General features: G+C 44.6%; 1 protein-coding gene across 1 annotated transcript in view; it reads right to left on the bottom strand.

Moving 5' to 3' along the window:
• Positions 1-14,891, bottom strand: part of ABCC6 (ATP binding cassette subfamily C member 6) — a 49,293-nt gene that overhangs the window by 11,751 nt on the left and 22,651 nt on the right. Inside the window, exons 13-24 of the mRNA XM_050967687.1 lie at positions 14,521-14,667; positions 13,284-13,371; positions 12,470-12,539; positions 11,023-11,149; positions 10,280-10,456; positions 9,668-9,835; positions 8,391-8,574; positions 7,888-7,951; positions 6,773-6,884; positions 5,351-5,558; positions 3,308-3,618; positions 1,687-1,886 (exon numbers count right to left, since the gene is read on the bottom strand). Of these exons, the coding sequence (XP_050823644.1) occupies positions 1,687-1,886; positions 3,308-3,618; positions 5,351-5,558; positions 6,773-6,884; positions 7,888-7,951; positions 8,391-8,574; positions 9,668-9,835; positions 10,280-10,456; positions 11,023-11,149; positions 12,470-12,539; positions 13,284-13,371; positions 14,521-14,667 (1,856 nt within the window). The remainder of the gene's footprint in view (positions 1-1,686; positions 1,887-3,307; positions 3,619-5,350; positions 5,559-6,772; positions 6,885-7,887; positions 7,952-8,390; positions 8,575-9,667; positions 9,836-10,279; positions 10,457-11,022; positions 11,150-12,469; positions 12,540-13,283; positions 13,372-14,520; positions 14,668-14,891) is intronic.

The raw sequence follows: 14,891 nt of genomic DNA, 5'->3' as shown, positions 1-14,891 counted from the left end.
CTGTACTTGTCTGTATGTATACTGATCTTTTAACCACTACTCTCTCTTTTCTTTTAATAAATTTTGGTTTAGTTAATAAGAATTGGCTGTAGCGTGTATATGGGTACGATCCGGAATATTCATTAACCTGGGAGGTAATGTGTCTGATCCTTTGGGATTGATAGAATTTTTTTATATGATGAATAAGGTTTGCAGTAATCCTCGTCGTATTTGATTTGGGGGTCTGGGTGGAGGCCTAAGGCTGGGTTGCTTTAAGGGAAGTGTGTTGTTGGCTTCTGGGTAACCAGCGAGGTACTATAGAAGTTGTTTTGTGCTGGGTTGGTGAATGAAAGCATTGGAATATCCACCAGCTTTGGGGATTGTCTGCCCCATTCTTCTGCTGTTCATCCTAATTGAGTGAACTCAGTTGCCTCCCCTGGGACTCGGGTCACAGACTTGCACACCACAAGGGGAGAAACTGAGGCAAAGGATGCTGCCCAACACACTGTGGGGTGAGTGTTTGTATATGGTCACATGCTTTTGTATTTAGGTTGTGGTGTTTTCCCAGGGTATGGCTACACTTACAGCTGTGCAGCGCTGGGAGTTACAGCTGTCTTCGTACAGCTGTGTAGGGAAAACGCTGCAGTGTGGCCACACTGACAGCTACCAGCGCTGCAGTGTGGCCACATTTGCAGCATTTGCAGCGCTGTTGGGAGTGGTGCATTATGGGCAGCTATCTCAGTGTTCAAGTGGCTGCAACGTGCTTTTCAAAAGAGGGGGGTGGGGTGGAGTGTGACAGGGAGCGTGGGGGAGACAGAGAGTGGATTTTTGGAGCTGACACTGTGTCAGCTCCCTGCCTTGCAAGTTCTAAGGACTGGAAGATACACAGCATCTACCTTCAATCATTTTAAAAGTTTCAACCCCTTCCCCCACCCCTCTCTTATTCACTAAATGCAAATAGCCTTCAGACCAGATAAGCAGCTGCTCCAAAACGGACTCACCCCTCCCTCCCCCGCCGTGTTGCTTCTCTCCTCAAGCAAACTGTGAACATTCCAAAGGAATCCCCCTGCCTGCCTCTGCTCGAGCAAACGAGCTGTGTTTGTTTTTTAGATAAGCAGCTCCGGGAGCCCCGAGTTCACAACAAAACAGCAGAGTGGCTGAACAGGCATTCTGGGATACCACCGAATACCTCGGAGGCCAATTACAGTGCTTTTCGTGGCCACACTTGCGGAGCAGCGCTGCATCACCAGCACTGCAATCCTTATACCCCAGGCAGAGCAGGAGTATAGCCAGCGCTGCAGCCAAGGAGATGCAGCGCTGTATGTGCCTTGCAAGTGTGGACGGTGAGTAAGTTGCAGCGCTGTAAACCCACCACCACTGCTGCAACTCTCCAGTGTAGCCAAGCCCCCAGATTAATGTAGGCCCCTCTTTTTCCCTTTTAATCAAAGTTGTATTTTGTTGTACGGGGACTCAATGCTGGTGAGAAGGGAAGTATTACCACTTAGAGGCACCAACTGGGGGAAGTGTTTAGCTTTCTAGATTACTGACTGGGGACTCAAGCTGGTTCTATTGTCTTTTGTTAAGAGAAACCCTTAGATACTGAACCCAGCCCTTGTTGCTGCCGACTCCACCTGGCAGAAGGGCTGCACTAATCTATGGCTTCATGAGAATAACATGATAGTATCCCCTATATTTGCAGCTCCATACCTGTCAGCAACGACCCCAGGGAAGCATGTTCTCTGGTTCTCATCCACTCTGGAATCATTCTGTAAAATAAATCTCGGTTGCTCCTTGTAAGCACGAATCACGCTGCTCCCTTGGAACGTCTCTGAAATGTGGGAATAGATGGGCGAGCGACTCGCAGCTTCCAGGCGTCTCAGCTGGCAGGAGGTGGCAACATAGAAGTTCTGAGACAGAGGGAAATGGAAAGGGCATGTGACTACCAGTATGTTTCCCCCAGTAGGCTAATTCATCAGAGGAACTGATCATGTTCAGAAAATTAGAAATGATGCAAAAAAAAAATACAGCAGTGCACATTAATCTGATGTTAGAAAACCTAATGTGCGGGTAGTATGTGTTTACTGGGTGAGATACTGTGGCACAGAACTTGTAGCTTGGGTAAGGTATAAGGAGGCCTTTGAGCTCATGGGTACATTGTCTAAATTCTGGACTATGGGCTGCAGCACTACCTGGAATCTCCACAGTGCTACATGCTGCAATCCCATCCCTGGCATGCCCCCATGCCAGGATTTGAGAGAGAGTCCTTGGAGAGCAGCTATAGAGCTATGCTCCACATACCTGCATCGGGGGAATCTCTGGGTCCTAAAAGTCCTTGTTCTGGCTGTTTTAAGTGGGAGTGGGGGTCAGGATCTCACCCATCATTTCTATACTTCCTCCATTTTAAAATCTCTCCTGATCTCTTAAACTTTGCCTCTAGTTCAAGATAGCAGCTTAGCAACCTACAGTTTAGGAGAACCATTCACCTAATACAACAAGCTATGCCCGAGAGCAGGGTGTCTTGCTGCAGACTGAGTGTGCCAGGACAAACAGAGTTCTCAAGAAAGAACAGTCTGTTGAAGTGGTGCATACTGCTGTGACGGACCAGATGATTTCCTGCCCCATTTCATTATGGCCTGTGTGACTGGTACACCGATCAAAGAATTTCACGACGTGAATGGAATTGCAGAGTTGTACTGACTGCTTCAATCCCATCCTTCCGTGCTCAGATGGGATTTCATGAAGAATCCCTTGTTGTTTACCTGCCTTATTCATTAAAGTAGCAAAGCAGACTGATCTTAATTTTCTGTAACAAGTACTGTACTCAAGACTTTTGATATTCCCCTGACCACCCTCCTCCTCTGCCCCTAGTCCTCTGGCAAAGTTGTTTGACATTTCAGAGAACCAGACTGGGAGAATAAATGGGTGCCTTGAAAAACATTTGCCTCTCTGGCATATGTTTTATGTTAAAAGTGGCACAGGGAGACTGGAGAAGAGGAAAAACACTTCGAGCCTTAGTCTGATCGCCTTTACACTGATGTCAATCAGGAATCTCCACAGAAGTTCCACCTAAAACCATCTTGACATCTCAGGCCTTCTAGTAAGGCTTCGGAGGCAGCTACTGAGAGCCTGGATTCTGTGGGAAGACTCTTCTTAAGAATAGACACTGGTGGTTTTGATTCCGGCATGAAATCAGAGGTGAAAAAACACTGACTGAAAATCTCAGCCCCTCAAAAAGGTCTGGTTCAGGTTAGTCTAAACAATGGGAGCAGGTTCCTGTAGCAAAGGGTGTGGTGGGTTCTTAGATCAGCCACATATCTCAAAATCCTACCTGGAACACGGCATATAGTGCTGTCAGTGGCAATATCGCCACCACCGCTATTGGCGTGGCCACTATAACAACTGTGTAGATCTCCAGTAAACTGAACAAGAAGCCCAGCAGGGACTTCAGTTTATCGGGGATAACGGAATCAATGGCATCAGTTTCTTTGGAGAATCGGTTCAGCAAGTTTCCGATGGGCGTCTGCTCAAAGAACAGCATTGGGGATCTGGCAACATTCTCCAGTAACTGCTGAAAGAGCTTGTGTGATGCAATCACTCCTCCTAGCAGGATGGCTGCGGTCGATCCGAATTTGCCAATGGCTGCAATGGAAGGGAAGGGAAGTGTCACAACCTAGATTCAGATTTCTCAGCCGAAAGCATGTTAATGGGAGTTTTTCTTGAATGTGACTTTGGTGCTGGTGAAAGGTGCTGGTCTATTATTATTGCTATTTTTTTTTATTTATATTGAGTTGGTGCCTTGGAGCCCCAGTCATGAACCAGGAATTCATTGTGCTCATCACTGTGCAAATGCAGAACAAAAAGACATTCCTTGCACCAAGTGGTTTACAGTCTAAGGGCTGGTCAACACTGTGTGTGTGTGTGTGGGGAATCGATCTAAGATACGCAACTTCAGCTATGCTATTCGCGTAGCTGAAGAAGTATCTTAGTTGGACTTATCTGGCCGTCCTCACGGCAGCAAGTCGACCACCGCAGCTCCCTCATCGACTCTGCTTACTCCTCCTGCTGAGGTGGAGTATGGGCTCGATTCGGGGATCAATTTATCGCGTCTGGATGAGACATGATACATCGATCCCCGATAGATTGATTACTATCTGCCGATCCAGCAGGTAGTGTAGAAGTGGCCTAGGGTGACCAGATGTCCCGATTTTACAGGGACAGTCCCGATTTTTGGGTCTTTTTCTTACTTAGGCTCGTATTACCCCCCACCTCGTCCCGATTTTTCACATTTGCTGTCTGGTCACCTTAACATGGCCTAACAGTCACTCCAGAGCCCGTAGTATGGCTACTGTATCTGCAGAATAGCCACAGAATGGGCATCAGCACGTGTAAATCTGATTGAACAGTTAGTTCTGTCTCTTACCAAACACCCCTGAAACTAGAAGCCCTCTGTTCTCCAGTGAATGGTGCAAATAACTGGGATTACTCTGAATTAAATTAACTCTCTAGTTGGGTAGACTCCCATGTACCCAGTTAGATTCACTATTACAGCAGGGACTGCGTTATAGTTAAGGTTGCCTAGCAGCTTCTATTCTAATCCCCTGTCTTAACTGGTTCAAAACTTTCACCATTTGGGCTTACAATTTTTCAGATTTTGTTTCTGCCCTAAACGTATTTTTTGTTGTTGAAAGATTCAGCAAAACATTTTAGCTATTTTTGATTAGGAGAAGAGTTAAACAGTGTACACATTTCAAATAATGCACATTTTGGCAGCCTTTTTCTAACAGCTTTTTAGATCCAAAAGGCCTAGGGTGGTAAAAAGATTAAATCTGGCCCTCATTGAGAAGTGAGATTTTAATTTGGCTAAGTTATGATTTGAGTGAAGAGAGGATGGGAAGGGGGTAAAAGGACGAGAGGGGAGGGGGATAAAGAGGGAGTAGTGAATAAAATTGGGAGAGATGGAAAAGTGAAACTGACATCATAATCGCCCCCAACAGGTGAATTTTTCATGGGTACCAGTTCTGACAAAGACAGGCAAGATGGATAAAGGTGGGGGAATGACCCATCATGCTCAGTTGCAATGCACATTAGAGAGAAGAACTCAATGCACACACAGAGTTTTTTGCAGTGACACTGGAAATATTGTTCAGATACCATAACCAACAAAAACCCATCAAAAAAAATCAGTGCACCCTGTGCAAATGTGAGTCAGAACTTTTTTTTTTAGATCCCATGCCAAGCCTTTTAGTTTTGTTGCCAAGAGCCCAGCACCCGTAGGACAAGCCAAAGTTTGTTTGATGGGAAAATTTCCTGGGAATGGAAAAGAGGGAGGCAAATGATATGCAGAAGAATTAGGTGACCGGGTCAAGCAAACCTTGAAGGACTCCAAGAACACCGAAGACTCCAACTCGCAGCTCTGTGTGCTGCTGTGTTCTGTTATGAACAGGGTCATCTGCCCACATGCTGAGCCAGTAACCGCGACAAAACGAGGCAGCTTGCTGACACGCAAACAAGAGCACAATGTACAAACAGATCAGAGGCCCTGTGGTCCTCAGGTAATCCAGATAAATGGAAATATTGACCTAGAGTGAAGCAATGAGGAGGGAAAGAAGGGTCAGGCTTGTTAAGCTGTCTGTTCCTAAGCAAAGGAATGCTGTATGGTGTATGTTCCATGTTACGCATTGCATGCCATGACAGCCTCCTTAATCTCTTTGTCCTATCAATGCAGGATGAATAATTTGAAGCCATGTTGACCAAGCTCAAGGTTTTAACTAGTGATTGCAAACAATGTACAAATGCTTATTGGGTGAAAGTGTCATTATTTGCTGTAATGAATTTTACTATCCCTTTGAGTGATGATATGATCCATTTTATTCCCATTGGTGAGTGATTACTTGACAAGACTCATTAACTACTCATGTGAGTAACTGATCACCAGCAGGAGTGCAGGGATTGCCATCTGGCCCTTAAGATGAAAGCAACGTCTTTTGAATGTGCTTCCCTTGGACACAACTCTCCTTAAACAACTGCCCCCCCCAACCTCTTTGGGACTTAGACCTCCCATTTGCCTCTGTTCTCTGTAACTGGGTTTACTTTACACCTTTGATCCTGACTATTCTTTCCCCTCCCACATCTCCTAAGTCTCCTCATCATCACCCCTCACACAGCCTGGGTACACTGCACTCTGGACTCCACCTCTGCTGAAATCCTCATCCATGCCTGCATCCTTTCACCTGTTAACGCACATCCCTTGTTCTTGACCTCCACAAGCCCCATCTCTGCCTTCACCCGCAGCCATGGAAGAGTAACAACAGCACTTCTAATCATACATTTCAGGACAGGGTTAAGCTGCCCTCCATGAACCTTATCTGACCTTATGTGTCTCCTGTCACTTGTCTCACTTGTCCCTTCACACCACTTCCCCCCAGTTGACTCAAAAGACCTTCCCTCTGCAGCACTAGCCACTTGAAACAGTCTTGTGTCTCTCCACTCATCATAACGGAAAGACTTTCCTCCTCATCTCCACAATTTTCTCTCCCTCTGTTGCTGTTTTATTCAAATTTTCTAGCTACACTTTAGCTCTATAAAGCATTTTTTGGGAACACAGTTGGTATGAAAGATGCTACACAAAATAAGGTTGAATAGGACCAGACCTTCAACTGGTGCAAATTGGTGTCGCTCTGACTTGCACGGTGTTATGCTGATTTATACTAGCTAAGGATCTTAGTGTAAGTTCCTGTTGCTATGACAGGTTTATTTTATATTTCATTATTCTAAAAGGAATTGCTGCAGTTACCCTGCTGGTCCGAACCTTTTCCCCTTCTGTTAATCTTCCCACATCTTTTGGGGCTGTAGCAGCTGTGCAGTCTTGATTTATGGCTTTGGCGCCATCTCTCATAATAGAAGATCTGTCGATTTATAAATGCAAAACAAACACCGTTATTTTTTAATCCAAGACCATGAAGTTTTTAAGCCTTACTTAAAGGGCTGTGGTTTCTGTGGTTCACGGAATTACTCAGAGCATTCCTTGCATTAAGGGCACACCTCCAGCAATGTGAATCCGGAACAGATTGGAGATGAACAAAGCTTCTTAGCATCCAACTGTGGATTGGATGAAATGTTTGGTCTCAGTCTGTTTCCCAGTAGACAGATGTTCACATTCCCCAAACTGGCAACAATTATGGAGTCTCAGCAGAGAGGCCAAGGATTAAATGGGTACAGAGACTGAAATACCCTCTCACGCAGGGAGGTGGCACATTGGCAGACAGAAACTTGCAGTGCTGCTGCTGGTGCTTTTACTGTTCTGAGGATAATCCACAAGACTTCAGCCTTTAATGCTGTCAATCCAGCACCATCCAAAAGCAATGATGATTCTGTTAACTATGTGATGCGCCACACAAGTGAGGGCTAATAACCTTGGTGAATCAAATATTTTAAGCAAACTTTACAAATAACAGTTCACTTGTTAATGGGTCTGAACCTGCCTCCTATGGGAGCTGTCTGTCAGTTACTGTGATTGACAACCCATTATGGCTTCCGTCAAAAATGTCGTCTTGTTTACCTTGCGATCTCTTACTCATTTTCTCTCTGGCCTGACAGGATTACTTACCCCCCTTTAACTGCTACTGGTTGATCTGTGGTTTTAATACAAGAGGAGCAACTCTATCACCCTCATGGTATGGAAGTGCCTAGCATCTGAACTCTGGGGAGGAAACTTACAGCTCCTTGGGAAGTAGAGAGAAAACATTATTAAAAGTACTCATAGATGGTGGTGCCTGTTCACAGCCCTGCATTCCATCCATGGGCACATCCTATTCATTTACAGCCTGGTCCAAACTCCACTGAACTCAGCAGGAATCTCTCCATTGACTTGAATGGGCTTTGGTGTCTGAGGCAGTGGTCTACACTCACCTGCAGAGCTTTCCTGGGGACACAGCATTTCTGGAAGCGATGATGTCCTTGGTGCTTTCTGCAGCTGTGGAATAAATATTCTTGTAATACCTCACATCCTCCTTTGTTCTGTTTAGCCTCTGAGAGAACGAGGGATCATTGGAAAGAACTCCCAATAAAGCTAAGTGTTTGTGAGTCACCTCAGCAAAGCTGCAGTGATGGCACAGGCATTGAATAATGTGTGTTAATAGCATTATCCTTGCCTAATAAGATGGTAGCATTCATGTATCATGCATATATAGCCCCATTTAGTGGGATGCATCACAGTATGGGATCTCATGGGAAAATGCCTGAGATTTCATGAATAGAAAAAAGCTAATGATTATTGATTGGCTCTTCCTGATATGTTCTTTCATTTGCTCTTCCCCTGTGTGAACAGCAGTGGATTCCCACTGAGACAACATTCATTAATCAGAAAACACATGAATCATGAAACCAAAAGGAGAGTTATTCAGTTGGTGTACCTTGTAAATCACAGCCCTCTTTTTCTTCTGTATTGTTATATGAATGGAGAAAGTCTGCAAAAGCCCCGTTTCTCTGCAAAAGTTCTTGGTAGGAGCCAGTTTCGGAAATCTCTCCATCCACCATCAAAACAATATTGTCCACTTGGGGCAAAATGTTGATTGCATGGGTCACCAGAACACGAGTCTACTTTAAATAAATAAATACCAGTTATAATTGCTCCAGCCTTCTGCTGCCCAGCGCAGCCTCTTCTGTCTACTGAAGGGACTGCACAGATGGGCGCCTCTGGCAATGCGATTGATCTAGTCAGTTTTCACCACTGATGTTACCACCAAGGCTGAACCTCTCAACTTGGATGGCATTCCTCGGATTCTAGGTCAGATTTATTGTCACTAACTTGAATGTCTTAGAGCCAAATTCATCCCTTCTGCAACTCCATTAACTTTGGTGAAGTTACACTTGGTACGGAGTTGCCCTTTGATTTGAAATTCCAAGGATATTTCCACACAATTGTATGTGGGAAAAAAGTCAGTAAAGATTTTTCAAAATAAGACGTGAGCATGTCTCTATTTCTAATATACAATCAAACTCTTTGCAAGTGCTGATTAAGTCTACAGTCAGTTCTGTATGTCTCTTTCTGAATTTCAATCTCATAATTACATTGACAGGCTGATAGACAATCTAACTGTGAATACAAATTTGACATCTGTAAGCACTGGTTGCTTGTTTTAATGTAGCCTTTTACTGAACTCTTACCCATACATCTTACACTAACTAGACTAATAATCAGCACTTCCAGAATCCATTCTACTTATGCATTAATGTTGGACTTGAATCTTGGTTTTGTCCGAATGCTCTGCTCCATACTTGTCAATTACAAAAGAGTGCCAGCTAATAAAGCACAGACACTTAGAACTTACATGCTAACAAAACAAAGCCCATGCCATAGCATAGATTGCGAAACTACCATACAGCAGACCAATTCTCCACTCTACTGCACTTAGAGGTGATGCTCAGATTGTTTCCTACAAGAATAAGGACTACAAAGAGCATCGTTCAGGAAGAAGAAAGCAAAGAGAAACACTTGGGATAGATATTAGGACAATTTTTTTTAACACCACAAGGTGCTGTCGCTGCAGATATTCAACAAGGGCAGAGAGCAGACCGATAGGATGTAGTGATTGTTCCTACCAAAGGCAGGCATTGAAAGAGGTTGGACGACCAAAGCCATTTTTTTTGTTTATTATTTATGATGGGGGATATGAATTTGTTTACGTACCCTGTCCTTCAGTAAGCCATTGGGTCCAATGACGTGTTCAAAAATATGCTGTCCAACCTGGGCATCCACGGCTGAAAGAGGGTCATCAAGCAGGTAAACAGCTGCCTTCTTGTACACCGCACGAGCAAGACTCACTCTTTGTTTCTGCCCTCCAGATATGTTTATCCCCTGTTGAAATACAATGATGTATTTCATATGCTCTGGTATGTGTTTTGACCCTCTTCACTATCTTACACTGAAACTTAACGAGTTTAATGGCACTTTATACATTTGCTGTATAAAATTTCATGTAGCACTGTACCCTCTTGATCCCAGAAGTGCTTTCATTACTAAAGGCAGAAGCAGTCAGCTCCGTGTGATCAATTTCTGCAACCGTGCGGGAAGGGACCCTCTGACAGTTTGGAGTTATTGATTTTGGCTCTTTTCACCCATTTCTCCTAGTTTGGGGTGCCTCAACTTTCAGGTGGCCAGTCTGACACCTTTAAATTAGAGTCTGATTTTTCAGCAAGTGCTGAGCACCTGCCCTCTCCCTTTAAGGTGTTTCAAGCTGGACACCCACAGTCACTAGGCACTTATGAAAAGCTTGGCGGGGGATAGTAACTGGTCAAATACCTTCTCTCCTATTTTACTTTTACTTCCTGCAGGGAAGCTCTCCAGGTCTGGCTGCAGTGCGCAAGCATCAATCACTCTGTTATACCAGCTTTCATCCATCTCGTCTCCAAAGATGATATTCTCTTCCACTGAAGCATTTTGTATCCAGTCTTGCTGGGGGACATAAGCTACTGTGCCCTATACAATGGAAATGGGTGAAATCACTAATTCATTTGTCTCTTTCACAAGCCTCTCAGAGGCCATATATATATATATATATTCTATAGAGCAGAAATCTGGTGTTCTACAATCACCTCCCTAGATTTACCTTACTGCCATTCTGTAATGCAAAAATATGAGCCCCCAAGGACTAACAGTAAGTGGCTCTTATAGAGTGCTATTTCCCCATAGATCTCAAAGCACTTCACAAAGTAAGGGAAGCGTCATTAGCCCCATTTTACAGATGGGAACACTGAGACACAGAAAGGCGAAATGACTCGTCCAAGCTGTCACAGACGGTCAGTGCCGGAGCAGAGAATACAACCCAGCCTCCCCTAGTCCCTGGTCATTACCCAAGTGACTGGAGCAAGATGGGAGGCAACCCTGCAGCCAGCCCAGGGCTCCTTGCTCAGCTGCCCCTCCTCCGTCAACATTTGGCAAAAGATGGGTTTTCACCAAATATCAGCGACTCCATGTGCAACTTTGTCAGCATGGTAACTGCTTGTACGTGCTGATCAAAAGCAAACACTCAGGGAGAGCTTTACCTTAATAGCTGCGTAGCCATCCAACTTCTGCAGCTCCCCAAGTAACGCGGACAGCAGGGAGGACTTTCCAGCTCCCACCTGGCCAACCACAACAAGTAGGCAGCCTTGGGGCACGGTTAGATTTATCCTGCAAAAAGAGAAGCCCGCATCTCCCCAGGTTAGTGTTGTCAGTACCTTTTAGATGCAGCATTTGCAAGGGAAACTAGCAACATTTTTGCTATTGTCTCTTGAAGAGAGGAGAAAAAAGTTGCTTCCCTTTCCCTCTGCCAGTTGTCAGGTCCCATTATATGGGACAAATGAACTATCTCCTTCTGCCACACTAACTTTCCATCCCTTTTTTCTGACAGCTCAAAACTCATCCCGTCAAAGCTGTCTCTGGCCAGGATGCCACTGTCCCATTCTGCTCATTGTTGCTTTTTATCATCTAGGGACGGGCTCTTATAAACAAAACCCCAGATCTAACCTGTTTGAGGCTATTTGAAATCTAGATGTAAATGTTGAAACAGGCCCATCTATTTGTATTTGGTCTAAACCAAAGTTGTCGTCATCATCATGTTCCCATTACGCCTCTGGTGTTCAGGGCAGCGATGAAGCTCCTCCACTCCTGTCTGTTTCTGGCAAGTCTTTCAGTGGTTCCCCAGCTGTGCCCCAGCTTTTTCAGTTCAGCCAAAGTACTGGATCTTAATGGCCTTGCACTTTGGCATGCTCAAAATCAGGATTCAGATCCAAATTTGTGACTTGAGCCCATCTCAGGTACTGTCAGCTTTACCCCTCTCTTCCACTGCATACGCTTAACTTTTTGTTATTGCGTTTCATAATATTATCCATTTCTGGAACTGCTGTGCATTGCAAGGTCACAAGAATGGACCTCACGTATGGAATGGCATAAAATGGCTTGCACTGTAAAGGAAAGACATACGACTGTTCCAGTTTTCAAAGGAAGCTATCTTATTAAAGAGACAAGGTAGGTGAGGAAATATCTTTTATTGGACCAACTTTTGTTGGTGAGAGAGAGAAACTTTTGAGCCACATGAAGCTCTTCTTCAGGTCTGGGAAATGTATTCCGAGTTCTGCAGCTAAATGCCAAGTGGAACAGATTGTTTAGCATGTTGTCTTATTAGGACACTCGAAACTCGTGTTTGGGCTGATAACTGCCAGTTTGACATACCCATGTGCCTAGTTGAGAATCCAGCTATAGAGTTGGGACATCCTACTAGTGTGTCCACATTTGGAATGGACACAGGTACAGTAAATGTCTTGCATGGTTTGATTTTGCAATTTAAGGTGAACTATGTTTAGAAAAAAACAAAATGTAGGAAATTTAGCTCAGAAATCCCTCTAACTATCCTGTACTGACCTCGCTGGATTCACTTTGCAGGGCTGCTGATCAGCACTGGTGGTGATCACTGAATCGCTGGAAATATTTATTTGAAACAAAAGCCTGTACCTTTTAATGCAAGGAGAGCTTCCTCTGCACCAGCTGAATGTTCCATTCCTTACGGTGATACCATTCTGTGCTAACATATAGAGAGACATGAAAGGCATATATGGGTATTTAGAGATAGGTACATAAATGTACCTGTTTCTATTTGCATAATTATTTACTGCAATGTAATAAATCATCTATGTTCTCAATAGCTTAAAAAAGTTTCATGCAGTTAATTATCACAAAACTGAGTGCACAAGTAGAATGCCAAGTATCAGAGGGTAGCCGTGTTAGTCTGGATCTGTATACACTAGCAATTAGAGCGGGATCACCAAACCAACAGATAAAGTGACTTTTGGTCAATATCCGCTAGTGGCTAGATTTGTCCTAGTGACTTAGGGACGAGCTTTTGTGGGTCTGGTCCTCAGCTGGCTAGCTATCCTGATTCACACTAGCCGAGGATGTGGCCTGCAGGCCCCTCATCACTTCCTTGAGTTATTCAGTGATCCTTAAGGCCTGCATTCTAGGAAGTTAATTATTACAATTAAGAGCATTAACGCTATCAAATCTTCTCTTGGCCCTCCTCTTAAAAGCTTAATTGACAGCAGCGGATTATTTCTTTTTGGGGGAAGAAAAATACACATAGAGGATAAAAATTGTATCTGTCAAATCATAAATATACCGGAGAGAGAACCGAATGAAACTAGTGGCTATAATGGCGATACAGCCACATGTTACCTGGCACACTCTCCCTGTGCTGTGTGTAACTAATACTAGTGGAAGCGGAGTGCTATGCGCTCCTCACTGAGGGCAATCACCCTAGGGCAATGCTTACAGCGGTCTGAGGTAACTGTGCTCATGTTGTTCGGATCCAGCTCTTCAAGACTAAGAAAGGCAGCTAAACGGCTTAAGGAAACCTTGGCCTGAAATTTAAAAACACACAAACCAGCCAATGGATTTAAAATAGTAAACGGGTTACAATTCAAGTGAATGCCCAACTCAAGTCATTTCCATGGCAATGGTATTGTCTCGGTGTTGGCAGTTTATTTGTGGAAAATTAAACTGACAGTTGAGTGTTCTTGGTGCTTTAGGCAGCAATGGGCATTGGTGTCCTTTCTCCATACCACTTACCTTTGTTCCCATCCAGCTCTGCAATACCCAGTTGTTCCATGTCCTTTCTTCCTCTGGAAGGGTGCACCTCTTTCTGTTCGGAGGTCTGCGGTTGGCCATCATTTCCCAAATATGTCCCAGAATCCTTTTTCACTGGCTCTAATGCTCTTTCAATGAGGTGCAATGACAGTCATCTTGGAGGGCAGGAGAGAACCCAGCTTCCCCACTTCTGCTAGAAGCAGCAGATGTTCCTCCTCATCTCCCTGGCTTGGGTTAGCTGTGCTCACTCACAACTCCCCCTCTTCTCACGGGCTAGTGCTGAGAACCCTTCCCCTTCTGTCTCAGTCTGCTTTAATCACCCCGCTTTGTATAATGGAGCCTGGAGCACGTCCAAGATTTAGTGGTGCCTTCTGCACAGGAATGGGCCAGAAATAAGAAAACATTTCTGAAGCAGGAGTTTGGAGCTCACCCTCTTCCCGACTGCAGAAGAGTGGACTGGAATCGGCCCATTGCTGTGTCTGACCATCACAATGCTATTTTGTCAGACTCTTAGATGTGGCATCCTGGAAGATACGGTCCCATCTTGCTATATGGGATAAGTGGCAGCCTACTTAACCAATCCCTAAGACTGCCCCTGATCTCAATACATCCTTGTTGTTCCATGTGAATGAATATAAACCCAAATCATTAACATTACATTTCATGATGACAGCCAAAACAGAGTGAAAAAACTGCTCTTGCTAACCCTTATGGAACACGGACTGTACAGCAGTACCCAGAAGGCTCCACGCATCTGGATGACTGCATGCCCTCATGCTCCACTCCCTGATTCCCATGGCCTTCCCCACGTGACCTAAGCTAGGAGTGTGCCGCTCCTTAAGAAATCCCTACCTTCACCTCGGACCAGCGATGTGCAAAGGAAAGTAATGACCAAGCAAATGAGAACACAGCCTGCAACTAACCTGTATAGCGGCATTTATGGAATATGGCAGGAAAGAGTGAGCAGTGTTGAGAATGTTGATCAGGGTCAAAGAAACAAAGGCTTTCTGAGCATCTAGGACGTGCTGCTCGTCCACCAGGGTGTAGACCGCAAACATGGTAAATGCAATCTGCAAGGGAGCAAAGGGAAAGCAAACTAGTATTCACAGACCAGCAAAACAGTGATCAAATAGTGCATCATTCTCCCAGGACTCATTTTGTAAAACCCAAGTGGCATCCGCCACACCCATTTACAGTGTCCTGTGAGTTCTAGAAGCAAAGTTTTTATAATCTGGTGACAGTGAAGCCAATCTGATTGTGCCACTTATTGTGCTTTTGAGATCATTGCAGCACT

Source organism: Gopherus flavomarginatus, chromosome 9 (genome assembly GCF_025201925.1).
Source record: "Gopherus flavomarginatus isolate rGopFla2 chromosome 9, rGopFla2.mat.asm, whole genome shotgun sequence".
NCBI lineage: Eukaryota > Metazoa > Chordata > Testudines > Testudinidae > Gopherus > Gopherus flavomarginatus.
This window is presented reverse-complemented; position numbering and strand designations above follow the sequence as displayed.